Source organism: Ambystoma mexicanum, chromosome 8 (assembly GCF_040938575.1).
Source record: "Ambystoma mexicanum isolate Mex_15411 chromosome 8, UKY_AmexF1_1, whole genome shotgun sequence".
Taxonomy (NCBI): Eukaryota; Metazoa; Chordata; class Amphibia; order Caudata; family Ambystomatidae; genus Ambystoma; species Ambystoma mexicanum.
This window is the reverse complement of record NC_090929.1, coordinates 284,535,694-284,557,608: the sequence shown is the minus strand read 5'-3', so window position 1 is coordinate 284,557,608 and position 21,915 is coordinate 284,535,694. Positions and strand designations below refer to the sequence as shown.

The 21,915-nt window shown below is 45.7% G+C and overlaps 1 protein-coding gene across 1 annotated transcript in view; it reads right to left on the bottom strand.

Moving 5' to 3' along the window:
• TNFSF8 (TNF superfamily member 8) overlaps positions 1–17,870 on the bottom strand; it is a 215,988-nt gene extending 198,118 nt beyond the window's left edge. Inside the window, exon 1 of the mRNA XM_069609675.1 lies at positions 17,622–17,870. Coding sequence (XP_069465776.1) covers positions 17,622–17,759 — 138 coding nt within the window. The 5' untranslated portion in view covers positions 17,760–17,870. The remainder of the gene's footprint in view (positions 1–17,621) is intronic.
• Between the last annotated feature and the right edge of the window lie 4,045 nt (positions 17,871–21,915).

The window sequence follows — 21,915 nt, the reverse complement described above, 5'->3', positions numbered from 1 at the left end:
AACACCCACACACAACTACCACAACACCAACTCTAAAATCAGACAGCACAATGCACATCTCCTAGAACTCACACAATCAAAACATGCTCTACACCGGCCTCCTGCGCAACAGGCACAAAAAACACCCCATTCAGATGTACACACCTGAATGCCCACCAATCCATACCACCTAAAAGCAAACCCAAAACACAGTGAGCATATTTTCTAAACTGAAACTATCAACAGAACAGCAAAAACACTCTTGCACTCTCCTTCTCTTCACTCGTTTTCTTGTCAGGTCCTCCCGAGTGCCTAGATACCATGAAAATGGCAGCGATGCATGGTATAAATGACATTAACACAACATAAATTCTTCCCATTGGCTCTTGGACTTTGAGAGCAGCCTTTTGCTTCACAAAACCAGGAAATGTATCAGCTGCGGTATGTTAATCCATGCACTCTTCTCACGAGGCAAGGGAAATCGTTCTTTGTTTGGAGGTTGAGGGATGCAAAGAACATTTTTTGTTGTTTTACATGTGTGAATGATAGCATTGGCATAATAAGCTTGAGATGCAGTTGCTGAGCAGTGTGAGATTCTGGCCCCTTGTAAATATCTTGTGACAAAATGACTACTGCTGTGCGGGAAGGAGAACAGGGATGAGTAACGGTTTCTAAACTCCTACTCATCTCCTCTCCTACTCATTGTCTTGGGAGGATAGCTCAGCGGCAACGTGCTCGCCTTGGAAACAAGAGGACACAGAGCCACACAGGTTCGATCCGCGGGTCCGCGCTTAGAAATCTCTGGGTATTAAGCGCCTTATAAATAACCTATCATCACACTACTACGAGAAAAGCAGTGATTCCACTCATAATGGAGAAGCTTCTACTTATAATGGAGAATTAGCCTGCAACATGAACTGCATACCCCCTTCATCTCTTTAAGGCAGTGTGGGCCAAAGAGGGTGTGTGTAGATACCAAAATAAAATCCAAAATATCCAACCACGGTTCAATTTAAAAAAAAATAGGACTTTAATCAGGACAAATAAATTATTACAACCACCGGCAACCCACCCATGTAAGTAAATGTGTAGGTAAAGCAGACTTTTGAAGAGAAGGGGGCGCTCTGAGTAGTAAAGACAGAGGTCTACCGGCAAATAGTCTTTGTAGAAAGTTCAAGATCAAGAATGTGTCTTTAAAGATATGAAGTGGGTCTTAAATATGTGAAGGGCAAATAAAATAGGCCATGGGACAGAAAAACGGTTTTACTTCTGTTGGGCGTTCGACAGCATCAAGCTGGCTTCTAGGCGCTTTCCAGTGAGTTGATTCGGGTAGAGTCGCTCCCCCTGGTATGGCATCAACAGCTGTTCGAATGAATCTGGTTGCAGCAGGGTGTTTCAGGAATGCACGCTTACCCTGTGGCTGCCATGTTGCCACATCACGACGCAGCTCTTGGTGCGTCAGTGGACAGCATCTACATAGAGTACACGTGTATTATAAATGTTTTGCTTGGAGCATTAGAAAGTGAGGCCTGGTTTAAAGTGCTCACTTTCTAAGAGCGAAAGCCAGTTTAATTCTGCCTAGCAGAATTCATAAATGCTCAGGATTGTACACCATTGAAGATGGCATTCTGCCAGATATCTCTATTGCTGAAATGAGCTTTGAAATACTTTGGCAAATGACTAAAAGAGGAACACCTTGTTGGACAATTGGATCACGCCTGGGTGCCTCTATCATCAGCTTGTGGAGGTCTCTTCTGTGGAAGACCTGGATGTCCGTAGGCGGGGCTGTGAGGAGGTGCCACACTCTCTGCATCATGGTTTCACGAGGCAGGGAGGAGTGTACAATGCCTGTGGTTGAGGGCAGAAAAGAGCAACAGAGGGAGTATTAAATTCAATGAAGGGATCCCAAGTGGCCACACTCATGCAAGTGTTCTTGTCACCAGTGTGCATGCAGAAGGCAGATGTACAGCATACCCAATCAAAATCTTCATAAGCCATGTGTTTCTCCATGAAAGACCTGCACTGCTGCAGCAGGGATCCACACTTCCCACAGGAAACACTCCTCCTTCCTTCCTCTGCTCTAACGCAAGATCCTCGCTTTGCACAGCAGGATCCTCCCCCGTATCATACAAAATGGGGAGGGGGGTGTCAGTGATGCAATCTGGACACAGGCGGATGGAATGGCTGGGGCTGTGGCAACAGGGGCCTTGTACATGTGGGGGAGGGTGGTGGAAATAGGGAAGAGGATTTACAACAACAGCGGTGTGTGAGAATGCCCGAACAAGATGACACTGCAACACTGCCAGTGTCCAATACCATGGGCACATTAAGCTAAGGAGATCACTGAAAAGGTGCGCATTTGAAACACTGAAGCACATATGTCAGACATCCTGATTGGCCTACATTTGGAACAAAAGAACACATTGGTCTATATGGCAGAGAATTAAAGACAATATAGCAAATTGTGTTTTAGTCAAACCAAGCCATAAGTGATGCCTCTTGTCATGCCAACTAGGCAATCTAACACCAAAGAGGTTGAGGAAACATGCAGCGTATTTATGAATTATTGCATTTGGGTTTGGTAAGAATGGCAAGAGATTTCTTTGAGTCATTTAATTGAAATTGCAAGTATTACATAATTACTTAGGAGTTTACTTCTATGCGGATTGCTTACTGCATTGCTTTCTGTTTTGATGAATCCTGTCACTGAAGTGAGCACATCGATACCTGAGATGCATACAGCTCAGTCTAACAGACCTCAAGCAAACTGTGATGGTTATTTAGAACTGCAGTACTTTCCGAGCTTTTCAAAACTGACATCAGGGCCTGCGTGCAGCCCTTTAACAAACACAATTCTGTAAATTCAGACAGAACTGATGTGAAGTTTGGAAAGAGCATCTTCCGACCATCTGTTAAATATCACATCCGCTTCCACTATTCTGAATTTGGCCCTGCTTTGGTAATGCATATTACAGATCAATGATGTTCCATGCATGTTATGGTAAACAGGATTAACTAGTTATTTTCAAACAACTGCAGGTCCTCAGTGCTTGTGGTTTATGCAGGGTAACAATCCCCAATACACATTCTTTCACCTTGTAGCTATGTTTTCCACTGATGTATCAGCTGTTGTGGGAAGCAGCACAAGGAAGTATTTCATTGTTGGTGGGGTGCTCACCATTGTCCCATAGTGCCTTGAGCTCTCATGCCTCTCAGAAAAACAGTAAGCTGCTTCAGTGCTAGCCACCCTAACATATCATTACAAGGCCGTGTGTCTGAACCACTATGCTCAACAGGCAAGTAGCTGTTGGTGCATCCTACCCCTTAATAATCCGTACATTTCCTAGTAACCCCAACCCTAACCAATAACCATCAACCTATCAAATATCATTACAGAGTTTAGTGTCACCATACCATAGGAAAGAAAACAACTCCCCTGTGCAGGCCATAGCTGACACGGGCATATGCAATGCTGATAGCTTTCAGCCACTGCTAGCTCTTAGCCCTGACTCCATCCATGGTGGCAGGGGTCAAGCACGAAAGGTGTTGCTGCTCTTAGTACCATCTAAGAATGACTCAGACAGATGAACGCTGACCTTTGAGAACACAGACTCTAGCACAACAGGCACATACCAGGGCACATGTGGAAATATTTTCTGGGAAATTAATCGGAATTGCATTCACCAAAATTCCAGTCGTAGCGGAAGTGACATCACAGACCAGATGACATCACAGGAAGTGATGTCACTTGACCTTAGACTCAGATGGCATCAGTTCCTCTTTAACCCTGGTGGCATCACCAGAAGTGGCTTGCAGGCGTAAGAAATAGTACAGACATGTAAAAATAAAATACCAAATACGTACTAAAGCAGCGAAGAACATTTTAGATACCAATCACATTTTAACAAGGGTGCTGCCTTCATATGTCATGGATGCCCATGATATGTCAGGGATAGACCCAATATTAAAACACAGGCCGAGGCAATATTGCTTCCACCATCAGGTTGGCTATTTGAAGATTTGAATATATCTTCAAGCAATAATTATGACAAAGCATTGAGCACTTTTGGGGCCTGCTTTAACATGATTTTTGCTAAAATGTGCTCAGACAAACTTACATTGATGGAAAGCCTGGTGAAGATGTACAACACAATGAAAATTGTTAAATGGGGAAAGATATACAGAGAATGTCATTGTATAAACTACAAAGGGAGCTAAACACACAACTGAGGAAATACAAGGAGATGCAGTCCTGTGTGATGAAATTCTAAGGGGCGAAATATCATTACATTTGCACGCGCTTTCATCTTAACTCACTAGGCTCCCTACAAAGGTGGGGTCCCATAAGAGGGATCCTTTGACAAGTAGAAATGATCAGCTCTGTAAAAACTCATGTAGGTAAAAACACTAAAACATTGGCTGATTGGCTGTAGCACAACCCTAGGGCGGAGGGAAATGTGGTTCAGAAAGTTCATAAGGAGATTAGAGGATTTAAACATATGGATACTCTATTTCAATGACCATTGCTTTAGTGAATATTTTAATAGTCATACACAAAAAGTTTGAGGAAAATGGTTTTCTCGATTAGTCCACAATAATGAAGTAGGGAAGGGGGTATTGTGTTGTATAGGGGGAAAATGCAATCTTGGGGGTGAGTAAAGGAGGGCCTGATGGGTATATGCTCTATGGTATTACATTTTATTGTGTTGAATGAATTCATGTTTGTAATGTTTGTTTTAGAATGTTGTGTCTGAAGTAATGTAATGCAATTTGTAATGAACTAAGAGTTTCAAGTATATGGTTACAAATGTGTTAAAGTTTTTAATAAACTATAAATACAAAACAATACAAACATGGGCTGAGGCACTGCCATAAATATGCCACTTCAGCATTGTATGGCCAGTTACTTCCATATTACGCCAATTATAGTTGCATGTCAGGTATTGTCATTATATGAAAAGTAGATCCCCTACATTGCATGTTGCTGCGATAATACCGTATTAAAAAATATTATATATACAAGTCACTTTCAGTGCACAGGAGAATTAATGGTTAAACTAATGATAATGAATTGTTATTTATATAGCACTTTCACCAAAACGCTGTACATAGCACATATTTACATACAATTATCATCCCAACTGAAGTTGGTACTCATTTATCAACCCAAGAAGAATGAAATGCTGAGTTGGCCTTGCCAGGATTTGACCCTGCAACCTACAGATCCCAGACAGATCACAACAGCAAGCTCTCAACCCATTGAGCTATCTTACTGCTTTGCTATTATAAAAGCAATGCCACCGTTAAAAAATGCCCAAACTGGCTGGACAATATAGGCCAGACACGCAATAACACATATTGTGTTTGCTGTAGCCTTGACAATGCACAGTAAAAAAATGCCACCAATCTCACCAAGTAATAACACTTATCATGCTTACTTTATCATAGATGCCCAGAAAAATATACAATGTCACAGTAAGGAGTGGCTGAATCCAAATGTCAGTCTAGCCAGGTAATTAAACTTATCCTGATTGCTTTAACAGAGATGCCCAGTACAAAATGTCAAGTCACAGTAAGAAATGGCTAGTCTAGACAAGTAATAACACTTGTGATGCTTACTTCTTGATAGATGCACAGAAAAATATGCCATGCCATTCTAAGAAATGGCTACAGTGGCTGCATGCAAATGTCAGTCTAGATAGGTAATAACACTTATCATGCTTACTTCATTATGAATGCCCTGTAAAAATGTAATGTCACCATCATAAATGACTAGACTGGCTGCAACCAAAGGCCAGTCTAGAAAGGTAATAACACTTATCAGGCTCACTTTATCATAGATGCCCTGTAAAAATGTCGTGTCATATTAAGAAATTACTAGACTGGCTGTACTAACATGCAAGTCTAACCACTAATAACATCAACCATGCCTGTTTTATCATGGATGTCCACATTGACGCAATGCCCATTGGGCTGATTGGACTTTAACCCCTCCCCCCTGACATTTTGGAATATGTTAACTTGACCTGGCTGACCTACAGAGCCATAGCAGGACAGAACAGGTCAAATAAAATAAACAGTATCTGTGGCTTCACAGTTAACAAAGTCCTAGAAATGACTAATATGAAACATTTAATTGTTAGCACTTTCATTTGCATACATTAGTTTTTAGGCAATTGAGATTGCAATGGGTTTAGTACTTGCTTCTCAGGGGACTGATCGGAAGGGTAGAAGGGGACAGGCAACAACTCATTCTCACAACAGTTCCTAAGTGGGTGCTTTCAGACATAGAGGAGAGTGTTAACTGCTTGTAACATTGAAGCTGGACTAGAATATTAACATTAGAATGTGTGAAACAGTTAGATGCCCCCTCACAATTATATTTGTCCTTCCACAGTGTCTGAAGACAGCATCTCCCCCAACGTTTTAATGGTTTGCCTCCATGAAATGTTAGCCTAGTTGCAGGCATCGGTGCCCATTACGTGATATCGCACCCCCCCCCCGCACCACATTCCCATCATGTGCCCTCTCCCTCTCCTCCTCCAACCTCCAACATCAGCTCCTTGGCCTAGCATTACCGCAACGTCCATATTCCTCGTCCCAGTACTTACATATGAGTTACAGTGCTTCATATGCAAGAAATGGGATGAAGAAAAGTAGGATTACTGATAAGTAATCTAGGCATTGAACAGATGCACACATCATTCAGGTGCTCATTTACACGTGCACCCATCCACCATTCACTCACACACACAGGCACCCATACATCATGTACTCACTCACACATTTTATATTATGTGCATATACACACCGGTTCAGGCACACACACACCCACATTTACAAAAAAAAAAAAAAAAAAGGTTTCCTACCTTTTTCCAGAAGAACTCCTCTGCATGTAGGCCCCTCTGGCTCCCATGCTTCATGCACGCTAGGTGTTTCAATGCAGAGAATGGGAGCCAGAGCCTTCCATGTCCTGCAGGGGTGGAGGTTCTTTTTGAAGTCATTCTGACTTCAAAAGGACATTATTTCCATTACATGTGAGACCTATCTTTACTTTCATTTTCTCTCTGCCTCTGCAAAATGTATTTATTGAATACAGTTAAGGACATGTTCTGTACAATAGTGACTATTGTTCTTTAATCCTGTGTGTGGCAGAGATTCACCAATTGAAGGGAAATTCTCCAAAGAAATATTTAGCAAAAGGTGAACAATGTATTTGGTTTGAAGAGAAACGAGACTAGTAAACGCTTGGGTGTTAAAAGTTGATTTGCAACCATCAAAGCACCGTGGAAAACCTACAGGGTGAAGGTTGTAGCAACTGCTGCGGGGAGGCTTGAGTGCTGGGGGGTTTATAAGTGTGGCAAGCATCCAGGATTTGGAAAATACATCTTTGAGGAATCTTTCTGCGGCTCCCCTTAAGTGCCCCAAAAATGCTCTTGCATGAAGGATTGGGAATTAACACTGTCACACAAATGATAACCCTCACATCTGTATTACATTGGGCCAGACTTAGTGCAGCTTTGAGCCATTCTATCGCTAAAGGGCACCTCAAAGAGGTAGATAACTACCCGTGTTTCAGGTCTGTTAAAAAAGTGCATTTGGACCAATGGGATGGCATATGTGAGGCACACCACATAGTAGAAAACAAAGGATGATATAACAAGACTATGTGCAGTATATTGGGATTACCTGGAAAAACATTACACCAGAGAATGCAATCTCTGTACTATTGCTGGGCAATTTGATCAGTTTGAATTTCGAACAACCCGAATTTCAGGTGGTTCGAAATGTTCAAACCAATGTCGAATTTAGGAAAAGTTCAAATCAGATTTTTGAACCGGCTGTCAATATTAGAGAAATGTGTTTGACCTTCGTGCACTCCTGGGCAGCTTTCAGAGAGACAGGAGCTTTTGCGGAGGCAGGCTTTGGACATTTGGGAAAATGGTAATGCAGTTAGAAGAGTTGAGTGTGATGAAGGGTTGGGAGAGATGGTGATGATGTGGGGATTTGGAGACCGAAATTGACAAAAGTTTATTAGCATATTTGTTGAAATGTTTTGTGTGCATTGTGACACAGTTAGTTATTTACCTGTTAACTATAGAAATGTCATCAGTATAGGGGGAGTCTCCTTGAAAGTGAGATCATCTTAATGGTCTGGTCAGCGGGATGCACGTACTAGGGGTTTCACTTTGTGTGAGAGTTATTGGGAACTAGAGAAAATAACAATGACACTTGTCAGGGTAAAGTGACAGGCCTTCAGAAAGGCAAGAGATACAGGGGCCGATTCATGGAACAAACGTGCGCCGAAAATCCCAGCGCAAGCAGGCGCAAGGAGGCGCAAGCGTGAGAAAGCAAGCGCACGCTCATGCATGCGATTCAAGGAAGGCGCTGCGCTACTTTCCCACTGGTTGTGTGCCAAATCCGTGCATGACGCACGCTGGCGCACACGTCTCCAAACAGCGTGCGCTAAGCGCACAGCGAAAGTGCACATCGCGCAGCGCACACAACAAAAGTAGGCCGAACAGGGGGTGTAACACGTGGAATGGGGAATAACGCGTGAAAAAGAAGGCGTAACGGGGGAAGTACTGCTGGGAAGTACATGGAACGCCCACACGCACGCGAACCACACGTATTCATGGAATCGAATAGGGCAAACCCGCGCACGGGCAAAGACACGCACAGGCCTAAACACGTCCGCCACACGAAGGCAGGTGGTAGCGTCCCTGCGCATTACAAAAGTGTGCACAAATAAAAAGCATGCATATACTTAGTGGGGTACGTGTATTCCTGGGGTTTGTGTGAAGTTTCACATGCGATAGGCCCTGTGCGAGTGGGGTACGTGTATTTTGGGGGTGTGCGTGAAGTTTTACACGCGATTGGCCTGGGTACGTGTATTTCAGGGGTGCGCAGGAAGTTTTGCACGCGAAAGGGCAACGCCCATGCGCAATACGTCACAGACGCGCTTACGCGCTAAAGGCCTTTGGTCCAATGAAATCGCGTACGTGTGCTGACGCGCTTACGCGCTAAGGGCCTTTCCTCGAATTACACGCTGACGTGCAATTTTTTCACGTGCCAAATCACTCCGTATCAAGCTGGCCAAGCGAAAACACACGGAAGACCACGCTCCTGCCCTGAAGGCCATTTTCCTGCCCCCCCACCCCCCCGAGCACTCTCCCACCTGCCATCTGCTGCTGCCTGACTGCCTGCTGCCCACGTGCCCTGCTATTTGGTGCCTGCACATCAGCCATCTGCAGGGGTCCAGTTGCTGTGTCCACACCTGCTGGACAGAAGACTCCCAACTGGGATACCATCGCTCCACAGCCCAGCCCCAGGACCCAGTTGCTCACCCACGCCTGCCTCGGGGGTCACTATGTCGGGGCAAACACCATCTAAGACCACTGGCGACCCCCTGCCAGAGGGGCAGAGGGCCACCAGCTTCAGTCAGAAGGAAGTTGGTGTCCTGGTGGAGCATGTCCTGGGGCATTATGATGCCCTCTTCGGAACATCACGCGCCAACAAGGAAGGATGGGATAGGATCTGGGACGACTTTGTGGTTGCCATCAACGTGGAGGGGATGGCAACCCGCAACATCAAGCAAGTCAAGAAGCGCTGGGAGGTCTTGAGTTCAGGACCCTCGTAAAGGCCCGGCGCCTCGTGGAGGGGGGCCGGGCAGCATGAGTACCATCCAGATGAGGGTCCTGGATCATGTAGCCCCAACGCTCCACGCCCAGATCCTTCAGAGGCAGATCCATCTGGAGTTGAGCAGTAAGTGGGCAAGCATTGCTGTGTGAGACAGGGCATGTTGCAGGGTGCTGGTTGTCTGATACTTGCCTGTATGTCTGACATAGGCCATGTACATAGGTGTGTGTGCAGGGACATCATGGTCATGCATGTGAGACCAGTAATGTGTGAACCACATGGTAGGTGCATGTGTTACAATGCAACATGCGGAGCAGCATGCGGAATGCACACATTAATGCATGCCTGTCTCTGTTATTGGACATGGATGGGGTGTGAGAGATGGGTGCTGCGGTCATGGACATGTATGGTGTCCATGTCTGTGTGTCTGACTTGCGTGTCTGTGACTTGTAAATGCCATGGATGCATGACACATGTCTGTGACAATGTTCAGATTCACTGATGCAGCCTACTCATCCTTGTATCCACTGTGTCTGGGGTGTACGAGGCCAGATGGATGAAACTACGGTGGAGTGTGTGCATGAGATAGGCATGACCAATGATGCATGTGAGTTTCAAACCAGCATTGTATGTTTCAAGCGTCCCTTGGACATGTATGCTAATGTTCATAGCATGCGCCATGCCTGTTGCTGCATGTGTTTTGCCTGCACTGACCCATGTGTTGTGGATAACATGATGGAAGTGATGTTTGACAGTGTCACTCATCTGCTATTGCTTCTTGTCTAGGGGACCATTATACAGTACCCTGATGCTTGTGTTCTATGTCTCCCTCTACACAGCGGCAAGTGATGAAGAGGGCGGAGACGGCGCTATGGAGCAAAGCGGCGGGGATGCCCCCACCGGCCGGCGACGCAAGGCCCAGTCACCCTCCCAGAATTTACCATTGTCCGGGAGTGAGGGGACTGATGCTGCGTCTGCCACTACGGCTGCAGCGGAAGGGGTGGGTGAGCCCCCACAGGGGCTTGCAATGGCAGAAGACGGTGTGGAGCCATCCAGGTTGGTGGTTTCCACAGAGGAGGAGTAGGCCGCTACTGAGCCGCACATGGGGCCTGGTGGGGGTGGTACCACTGGTGCAAGTGGTGCAGTCCAAGGGCAGGGGCAGGAGGCAGCACAGGTCGCCGTGGAGGGGCCTGTGCATGTCACTGTCCCTGACACTGTGACTGCACCACCATGCACCAGCAGGGATGCCCCATCCCAGGCCCGCCCGCATGTAGGGGGGATGTCCATGTCATCTGACACTCCTCTACCTGCGGACGAGGGGACCCCTGGCCGTATGGTGAAGGTCCTGATTGGTGTCGCGTTGCGCACATGTGACATTCGTGATGACGTGCGTGTTTCCCGGGGGGAGCATGCACGTCATCACGAAGAGCAGCGTGCCAACGTGGCCCAGTTGGGAGTGTCCATGGTCGGGGGTTTTGTACATGTGTCAGGCCACTCTGGCGGCCCTCTCCTCCTCTGTGGAGACTATGCGCTAGTCGTTTCCATGCCGTCTTCCGGCCCAGATGCCACCAGGGCCCCCTGTGGACCTGCCCTGACCAACGCAGCCAGCTCGGTGGGGATCCCATCCCTGCCACAGTCGGGAGTCGGAGGTCCAGCAGGGGTGGACACCACTGCAACTGGACCCCAGCAGATGGAGGATGTGCCGGCATCATCGGGCAGGGCACGTGCACAATGGCGTTGGTGTATTCCATCAGCCTGGATGCCGTCGTGCTGGCAGAGGCAGTTGCGTCAGAGGCAGCGGCAGGCTCAACGTGGGATGCATCATGGCTCGGGGCCATCTACATCAGAGGGGCAGGCATCGGCCGGAGGGCAGGAGGACCCTGGAATGGGATTGTCTTCCGTATGGCAGCGGTTGGGCCAGCAGATAGTTGCGGAGCGGCGGCGGGTGGAGGAGGCAAGGCTCACAATGGTCAGGGCGGAGAACTCCATGTGCAGGGTGCTGAGGCGGGCTGAGTGTCTCGAGGGAATTCGCAGGGAGTTGGAGGTGGACATGGCGTTATCCCTGCGAGACCTCGGGGGCAGAGAACAGGCCCGCCTCCAAGACATTGAACAGGAGTTCAATGATGCCCTGGCCCATGACATCAACAAGTGAGCCGTTGGACTTGCCCGACGCCATTGCATATAGTTACTTAGTGTTAAATTTCATTTCTTTTTTCTTTCATTTGGAGCGCATGGACTATGCCCCACATTTTTGTATATAGTTAGTAATTAGGTAGGTTTCATTGTAGGTTTCATTTATGTCGTTGGGCTCATGGACCCTGGATTTGCTATTTGTACATAGTTTTACAGTGGATTTTTCTCATTCATCTCTTTTTTTTCTTCACCATGGAGCAATGGATATTACGCTTTTCTTTCCCTTTGGATTTGCTTTGTTGGACGGTGACTTTGGACACATTTTCATTTGGATTAATTTGGATTCTCATTTTATTTATTTATCATTTTTTGGGACATTCTGTATTTTGATTATTATTGGAATTTTTGTGTGTTTTGATTTAATTCCCTTCATTTTGACTTGAATACATTTTTGTTTCTTACTTCAATGTGTGGTCTTCTCTCATTGGTTTCATGCATGTCACAATGTGGGTTTTCTCAGTCATGTGTTGCCATTGTGTGTGTCTGACAGACTTGTACTCATGCGCATACTGCTTATTTGTGATCTATCATGTAATGGGGATTTCAATTTGGAATGGATGTAAAGCTTGGTTGGGTGTTTGGACTGGGGTGGCGTGGGGTGGGATATGGGTGGCCATAAGAGCCAGGGATCTAGATTGTGATGACGTGTTGGCTGAGGGACATGTGTCAGGGCCTGCAGGCAGCTGCCTGTCAATGCTGGAGGGGTGGGGGGTGCAGAGGGACATGTGTCGGGGCCTGCTGGCAGGTGCCCCTCACTGCTGGGGAGGTGGGGGTGCAGGGGGACATGTGTCGGGGCCTGCTGGCAGGTACCCCTCATTGCTGGGGGGTGGGGGTGCTGTGGGACATGTTTCTGGGCCTGCTGGCAGGTGCCTGTCAATGCTGGGGGGGTGGGGGGTGCAGAGGGACATGTGTCGGGGCCTGCTGGCAGGTGCCCCTCACTGCTGGGGAGGTGGGGGTGCAGGAGGACATGTGTCGGGGCCTGCTGGCAGGTGCCCCTCACTGCTGGGGTTGGGGGTGCTGGGGGACATTATCAGGGGTGCAGGGTAGTCCCCTGTGGTGTGGGCTGCCTACAGGGGCCGTGGAGGGGGTAGAGGGGACACCTGGGAGGACCCACACTGCCAATTCACGTGTAGGACTTCCCACGCACCCCCGAAATATGCGTTCCCTGCTATGACAGCAAAATCGCATGTAAAACTTCCTGCGCACCCCCGAAATACACGTACCCAGGCCAATCGCGTGTAAAACTTCCCGCGCACCCCTGATATACCCTTAGTCTGGCCAATCGTATCTAAAACTTCCCCCGCACTCCTGAAATACACGTACCCTGCTAAAATCACGTGTGAAACTTCCCCCGCACCCACGAAATACACGTACCCAGGCCAATCGCGTGTAAAACTTCCCGCGCACCCCTGAAATACACGTACCCTGCTGAAATCGCATGTGAAACTTCACGCGAACCCCAGTAATACACGTACCCCGCTCGCACAGGGCCATTCGCGTGTGAAACTTCCCGAGAACCCCAGTAATACACGTACTCCGCTTGCCGTGCTGGTACAGGGTTAGCGCAGCCCTTTGCACCGGATTGGGGATTTTGATGGCTTTTCCCTGCGCGAGGAGCGTTCTTGGGGCCGTAACTGGCGCTGCTGCAGGGTCGCTGCGCCACTGTGCGCCACGGCTGGTTTTGGTAGCTAAAATCCATGAATACGCTGTGCTCGGAAATGGATTTTAGCGCACGCGGCTGGCTCAGAGATTCGCACGCACACACTGTGCGCCAGCCGCGTGCGCCACTTGTGCGCTAAATTCTATGAATTACCCCCACAGAGTTTGGAAGTGACTAAACACACAGGGCAAGTGCCCTAGAGCGACACTCATCTGCAGGGAGGAGTAAAGACTCAGCACAGCTTGTGCTATTGTGTTGACATGATGACATCACATTTGTGTGGGACAAAGTTACAGCCATTCATGGAGACAGTAGATGGAGATAGCGATAAGTGTCCAACTCTTGAACTGAGCGAACTGTACAGGTGCCCTTGGGTGAAATCCTTCTGGGAGACATGACACAATATATCATCACCTCCTTTTCTTTCTTTGGGAAATTAAGGTGGACAATATGAGGTTTTTAATGTTCCGAAGTTAAAATAAAAATCCACAATTAATCAAGTCCAAATACCTTCCAATTATAAACAAGCTCTATCACTCCTCGCACAGTTTAACAAAACCCACAAGGGACCAGAAAGTGAGATAGGCATTTTATAGGGCATCACACTTCCTGGAGGTCTGTGATAGGCTGAAGAAAGTCATAGGAACATCCTTTGCTTGGAAGCTACTGATTGAAGCCACCAACCTGGTGGCTGAGCTGATTTGAACCTGTAGAATTAAGAGAGGCTGGAATTAGCTTGAATGACTTCGGAAGTCTAAGGCATTAATAATGAATTCTGGGATACTGGAGCTTAAGGGAAGTGATGTCATACGGCCTGCACCTCCTGCTTGGATCACTAGCTGTGCCGAGACAGCAGAGAGAGAATTCCATGCATTCGAAATTGTGCTTAATCCAAAGCCATCCTTTATTGCACCACACATCCACTTTAAAAAGTGTACTTCATTTGATTAGTTGATTCATTTTCATTTCGGAAAAGTGTTATACTTTGGCTTAGAGTGGTTTAGAATGACTGAAAAAAGAAAGGCGTGCACGGTTTACTTCACAGCAGGGTGATGCTCCCTCATTTAGAAGATGTTTTCTTTGTAAAATATCTGATATTACAAAACACAAATCAGCCCATTTTAAGTCCGGTTTTTTTTTCATGCAGGCAGGGATTGCATTTACTTACAATATGTATGTGCATGCTTTCTCCTTTACTTGCTGTGTTCAATATAATGTGTTATGCCTGAAAAGAAATGCTGGCGTTCTATGCTACACATCTTTTGCTGGCTCTCAGAATACAACATGTATATGCATGTTCGCCACCTTTTCTTTGTTGGCTTATGCCTGGTTACCTGCCTGAAACATCCGAAAACATTGTACATGCATGTTTCCACCTTTTCCTTTACTGGGCTGAATGTGGAGTCCCCTTCCAATAACATGCATGTGTTCTGGGCTAGGTTTCTTTAGAGGTCTCGCTAAAAATAAATATTTGTGCATGTTTGAACCTTCTCCTTCACTGAGGTGAACGTACAGCTCCCGGCTGGAAATACAATGCAGTTGCTTTATGCTTTGTATTGTGGTCTCAGAATAAAAATGTACATGATTTTAAAAAGAAATTGGGAAGTTTTACATTGTTTTGGCTTTTTCTTATTGTTGTTATACTAAACATGATGAGACTGGAGACATGTGGGGAATTAGATCTCGGGGTGACTTTAAGAGGCTGATACAATTCAAACCAACAGGCACCTACAGGCTTCAAGAGTCTCCAATCCGATTGAGCGTCACTAGACAAGTTAGACTATCCACAGTGTAAATGCTGAAGCTCATTTGAAACGCTGCAAACAAAATGATGGTGATATTGATTCGAAGCATTTTGAGTTGGCTCGACCCCATATGAAAACCTGTGCTATAATGATAAAGATTTGTTATTTCTTTATTTACATATTTACAAACAATATCACCCAACCAAAATTGGTAATCATGTATCGACCTCAGAGGGATGAAAGGCTAAGTTGGCCTTTCTGGAAGTCTATCCTGCAATCTGCAGATCAATCACACACAAATCACAGGAGTGAGCGCTCAATCCGCTAGGCAATCTCACCTGCGATTAGTATGAGTAGGGAGACACTTCAAATCACTGTAAAGTGATTCAAAGATTTTGCAAGGAAGTTTACAAAATGCACGTACAGCACGTGCCGCTACCCTGGAAAAATATGTGCTTCTCTTTCAAGTAAGAAAGAAGTTGTGGTAAGTATCTGGAGGACATTATGGGTCACGCCACGCACATTATTCTCTTGTAGTTCTCACTGCATCTTATCCCTTTGAATTCTGCGACCAGGAAATGAGACGGTCTGGATGTGTGAGATTGTGCCTGTATGTGCAAAAACAGGTCAGTAGAAGCAGTAACCCATTTTCACTTCCTCTGCCCCCGCTGTCCCCTTATAAGAAGTCAATGCCAAAAGCCTCTCCTGCGGGAAGCTTGCGTGAGAGGGCCTGTTAGGGGATGGTTAAGTCACAGGAGGATAATGTCGACAACAGTTACATTTTGTGTGGTTTCCTTTTCGGTTAGAGTTTGGAAGATCGGGGATGGACCATCAGGTCGGCTGGAGTAGCTGGAGAGCTTCTTGGTGGAAGTCATCTGTGCTTACGTCACATATTTATGAGGATTGCTAGGAATTGCAAGTGTAGTTCTTGAGACTTCAGAAGGAAATTAACCTTAGGATTGACATACTGCCATTGGAGGCACAGACTTATTCATCCCTTTGATCGGAACCAGTTATCCACCTATTAATACGTTACTACAATGCGGACGCAACTTTACGCAATCTAATAAGATGTACAAAACACAAGGTGCATCCGTAACATTCAAGATTCTCAGCATTAACTCTAGTCCCTGCCCACCAATCAAGTGGCGGCAACTAATTAATACGGTTGTTATGCCTAGTCTATAGGAGAAGGGCCTTGAGAAAGATCTCTGGGTTAAAACGTGTTGGCTGACCATAACAGAAATACATTGAAATTTTGAGATCATCTATTTGGAATATCTGTATTCAATGAAATCATGAGACTAATTGAGAATCTATAGGAAGACCATTATCTAACATCTTTTTTTTTTACTAGGTCTTGAATATTCTTTTCTTTTAACAGCCCAAACCAAATTATGTGATGCGTGTTATATATTAAATATGTATTGACTGTTGTATTTATGTGTGTCAATTGTAGGCAAAAGCATTGTTATGCAAAACATTTGAATCGGAATTTGATTAATATTCTTCTCAAACTATATTTACAACGAGAAGTAGTTCAAATTGCATTTCCTTCAGACTGTATCCATATTGTGATGTGTATCCCTTTTCATTTTGCAATATTCTTAGAGGTCCCAAATTCAGAAAGCCATTTTTTGAGCACCAATGCATTTGTGTCCATAATGGCCTTGTGAGGCCATGTATTCTAAGGAGTAAAATACCAGCTACCATACATTAAGATAGACATTGCAAGTCACCTGAGACCTCCATGGCCTTAGAGAGGGACTCAGCTTCAGCCTTGTTCTATTATTTGGTCACAGAACTCCTCTGGGACTTGCAATAGCCTTAAAAGGTATGGTAAATGGTACTTTCCCATTTCATTTATTTTATTATTATTATTATTATTATTATTATTATTATTATTATTATTATTATTATTATTATTTATCGAAATAAATTGCTCACTCTGGGGCCCATCAGAAGTGTTGGACTTCAAGACCAATGTTTCCCAAGCCAGTATAGTCAGTGGTGAAGGATGACGGGAGTTAGTGCAAAACCTTGGGATTGCCACATAATGAGTAAACATAAACTCTTGTGGCCGAAGTAGACCTGCCTTCCACAAACATCTCTGTTTGTTACTGTGACCTCAAGACAGACGCATAAACAATCAGCGAGGGACATGCGCAGGCATCCACCTTTTCCAAGTCCCTATCATCGCCAGGCTTACATCTTCTGATGACGCATTCCAAGACAACCACTCTGCCAGCCTGGATGCTGCACGCCACTATGCCATGGATCTTTAGCTGCCCTGCCGCCAAAAAACTATACCAAACACAAACTCTTCCCACTGACATCCCTAGGCATCTGCACACACAGCAACAGGGGCCTAGAGGAAGGGCTGCAGAAAGTTAAGCAGAACTTACCGTCTTGTAGCACAGCAATACCACAAGGGTAATGGCGGCAAGAAGAAGGCACAGCACACAGGAACCGACGGAGATGAAGCTCAGGATTCTGACAATACGCTTCTGTGACTGCGGCGCACTGCCCTTGCTCTCCATCATGGCAGCATCGGGGAAGATGACCCTTTCCCCCTTTCAGCTCTGCTTGCCAGCCTCTTCTCGCTATTTCTTCCCCTCTCCCTCGCTCTTTCACTTTCTTACCCCACGCTTAGTTTTTCACCATCTGTGAAATTCTCCCTCACAGCTTCTACGTTTATAGACAGCCCCCCACCCCACACCACATGAGAGTCTCCCACATGACCACATTCCTCACAAGACGGTACAGAGATCAGAAGAGACCTGTACTTCTGTTCCTGGCAGAATGCCCCCACCTACTCTGTCGTTTAACCTTTCCTCTCTTCAAAACCACAGCCTCGCTTGAAGTGGAAAATCGTTGTCTAAGAAAATGCAAGTTGAAGGGCCGTCCCATAACGATATATATGCCTGTGCAAGGGAAAGACGACGAGCATCACTGCAGAAAGATTCCACGCTCTGCTCGCCTCAGCAGGGCCATCCCACATGCTTTGGGGCCCAGGGCACACACACATTTGGGCCCCTACCTGAAACCAAAGATAAGAAGGGGTCCAAGAACCTCTGGTCACCCCCCCAATGTCCAGTTTGACATGCTTCCCCGGCAGTCTTTTTATCCCTTTCATTCTTGCTGGAATCAGAATAATAAATACGTGGCATTTCTAGAGTAACCTTAGCAGTACACGACAAGGGTACTTGTGTTCTACTGCTGACACAACACAAGAGAGCCTCGTGGGAGGGATGCAGGCTGGAGTAAAGATGCAGGACACAAATCAGTAGCCACATGATAAGGTAATGATAATGATGTGTATATTTGTAGCGCCTTAATCCAAAGCACTCTACAGAGCCCATATTTACATACAATGTCATCCAACCGAAATTGGTACTCATTTATTGACCTCGGAAGGATGAAAGGCTGAGTTGGTCTTGCCGGGATTCGAACCTGCGACCTGCAGATCATGCTCAGATCGCAGCAGCGAGCGCTCAACCCGCTGAACTATCTTACCAGCTAAACCTTCTCCCCCATAGACACAGAACTTAGATTAGCACATGGCACGGGGGAACGAGCCAATCAGGTGGCTAGAAATGTGGGCTGAAACCTACAATCTCAGTCAGCATTCGAAGTCGCCTGACAGCTGGTTCCCTCAGCCGCCATCCCCCCCCACCCTCCATCCCCTTATTTTTTGTTGACCTTTTCCAAACTCTATCCCCAACCGCGCTTACCTGTGTATTGTGACCAGCTTCCCACTTTCCCTTTCCATGGTGGCTATCTTCACATAGTATTTTCAGTCATTTAGCGGGACGGGAAAGGCGTCCCGTTCAACGAATGAAAATATTTTTTTTTTGGCACCCAGGGTTACCGCTTCACTTGGGCCGTTAACTTGGGCTGCTGGGCTGTTACAACCCATTCCAGCCCTTGGAATAGGAACTTAATCCCACAATTACCAGCCAGTCAGTACATAAGTGTTCAAGCATGGATAGAGGAGACAATTAGGAAGGAAATAGAAAGCAATGCGGAAAGTGCACATAATATAGCACAGAGGATACAGATTAGACATTGCCAGGAAGTGCACATATCCAAAATACAGAGATTAGAAGTGGAACATGTTTTTCAAGTGAGGTTGCATCATCACCTCCCTTATCGCCCCTGTTATCTCCTCCTTTGGTATCTCCCATCATTTCTATGCTGATGATACTCAGCTCTTTCTCTCTTTCTCCTCCTTCACACCTGACCTCCATCTTAAACTCTCCTCTTGTTTCACAGCCATCAAGAACTGGATGTCCTCCCGCTTTCTTTCCCTCAACACCGGTAAAACCAAAGTCCTTTTCTTCCCCTCTAATACTCTTCCCCCTCCTTCTCCTCCCCCTTTTATCCACTTTCCTCCCTCTGATCTCCCTATCTCCACCCATGCTTGCAATCTAGGCATTTTATTTGACTCCTCTCTCTCCTTCTCGCAACACATTTCACTCTCCTCCCGCACCTGCCGATACCACCTCTACAATATTCGCAAAATCTGCCCCTCTCTTACATTCCATGCTACCAAACTACTAATTTCCTCGCTCATTTTTTCCCGCCTCTTCAACTGCTCCTCTCTATTCTTCGGACTTCCCACTTCTCAGCTTGCCCCTCTTAAATCCATATACCACTCTGCCATTCGTACCCTTTGTCTCCTTACCTCCAGCGACTCCATCTCCTCTTCGCTCTCTCACCTTGGCTGGCTACCTTTCCACCTACAACTAAAATTCCACTTTCTCTGCCTTGTTTTCAAATCGCTCCATGGTCTTGCTCCTCCTTATCTCTCCTCCCTTCTCTCCTTCTACTCCCCCTCTCGCTCCCTTTGTTCCGCTGACCGCTTCCTTCTCACTGTACCTCCTTCCCCTGTGCTTCCTCCCGGTTCCGCTCCTTCCACCTTCTTGCTCCTCTGCACTGGAACTCTCTCCCGCTCCCAATCCGCTCTTCCTCTACCTTCACCTCATTTCACACTTCCCTTAAATCCCTCCTTCTCCATTCCCCACCTTGAAGCCCCCCCTACCCTCTCCATTCCCCCCTGTCTCTCCCCTCTTTTAATTCCTCTCTCCCCTCTCCCATTACATTCTTTCCCCCTTTCTTCTACATTTATTCTATCCTTCTCCTGCCCCCTCAACACTCCTATCCCCACTCCACTTGCCCCCCTCTCAGTTAATTGCTCCTTGCACTGTTTTGTAGAATGATTCAAGTTGTATTCTTGCTCACAATGTTAATTGTTGTTATTTCTCTGTATGTGTTGTTCCATTGTACACCGCCTTGGTGTAAGGCGCTCAATAAATCAATCAATCAATCAATCAATCAATCAATTAAATAAAGAAACAAATGACTTTGTGCTTTGAAATATATCAAAGGTTACTTTTATGTGTGTAGCAATAACATAGTTAAACTAGGAAGGAAGCTTTTTTTGAAGAGTGTAACCTGAGAAATACATCACTCTTAGTGGTTGACAATTTTGAAATATTTGGGTACAGGCAATATTGGCTGGATAGGCACTTTGAGATTAAATAAATTACCCAGCATCACATAATTTGGTAAAATTGTGAACCTCGCATTTGAGCCCAGTCTGCAATTACAACCCTTGATCAAATTGTTTCCCACATTCTTGTCACATAGCAAGGGGAAATTGTTTGTGAATATTTGACTTTTATGAACTACAATAATACACTGTTTTGTAGACATGACTTCGAAAGTGCATACATTAAATGATAAACGCACTTGACAATATTTTAAAACAAATCCGCATAGAAACATGGGATGCCAAAGCAGAATTAGTCTAAGGTCATTGCATTTTCGCTTTCATTAGGGGAAGTACACAAGTGACGAACTCCTAAATGATGTGATCATAAAAAACACTGTCTATCTTTCACTACTGTATTTCATAAGAAACTGTTTTTGTGTGAAATACACAAAACTGAAAGTAAGCTCACCATAAACCTATCACTTTTGGTGGGCTCCCTCCTATCTAGGACACTTCCAGTCAAATGGCCTACATGAAACGAGAGAAGGCAATGAGCTACACACCAAAATGTGAGAAGGCTAACCCTTTCACAAAACTCGGCCTGGTTCTATCCTGTGAGATTAGAGGATTTGTCCAGTATTCGAGGGTTGTTCAGTGTCAATGTCGGTATATAAGCCTCAACACATTGGTTGGAATGTCTCAAATTTGGTTGCCTAGTCACCTCTCCTGAGTTATGCTTTTTTGTTTCATTAGGGGTAGCTGTCTAATTTGTACAACCCTCATTTAAAGGGACTTCGCTCTAGACTTTTGCCATAATGAAGTTATGTTTGTTTTTATAACTCAAGATCGCTGATCCTGGCACGTCATTTTGCAGCATGCAGGGGAACACCAATGTTAACCATTAAGTGCTGTTGGGTCTACTGAAGGCAAGTGTTGACCGTTACAACAAAGAGTTTAAAATCAAAAAGTCGAAAGAGGTGATATCACCTTTACTCTTTGGTTTTACATTCTGTCTTTGTAAAAAAAAAAAAAGAAAATGTATATGCTGCCCGCACATTATGCTTTACTGACGGCATTTACAATGGATGCCTATGGAATCCCAGTGCTTTTAGCAGGTGCTAAACAAGGTGGACTCTGTAGGAATCCATTCATTTTGCACCTGCATGAGCAACTCACAAAGGTATAAATATAAGCGCACCTTG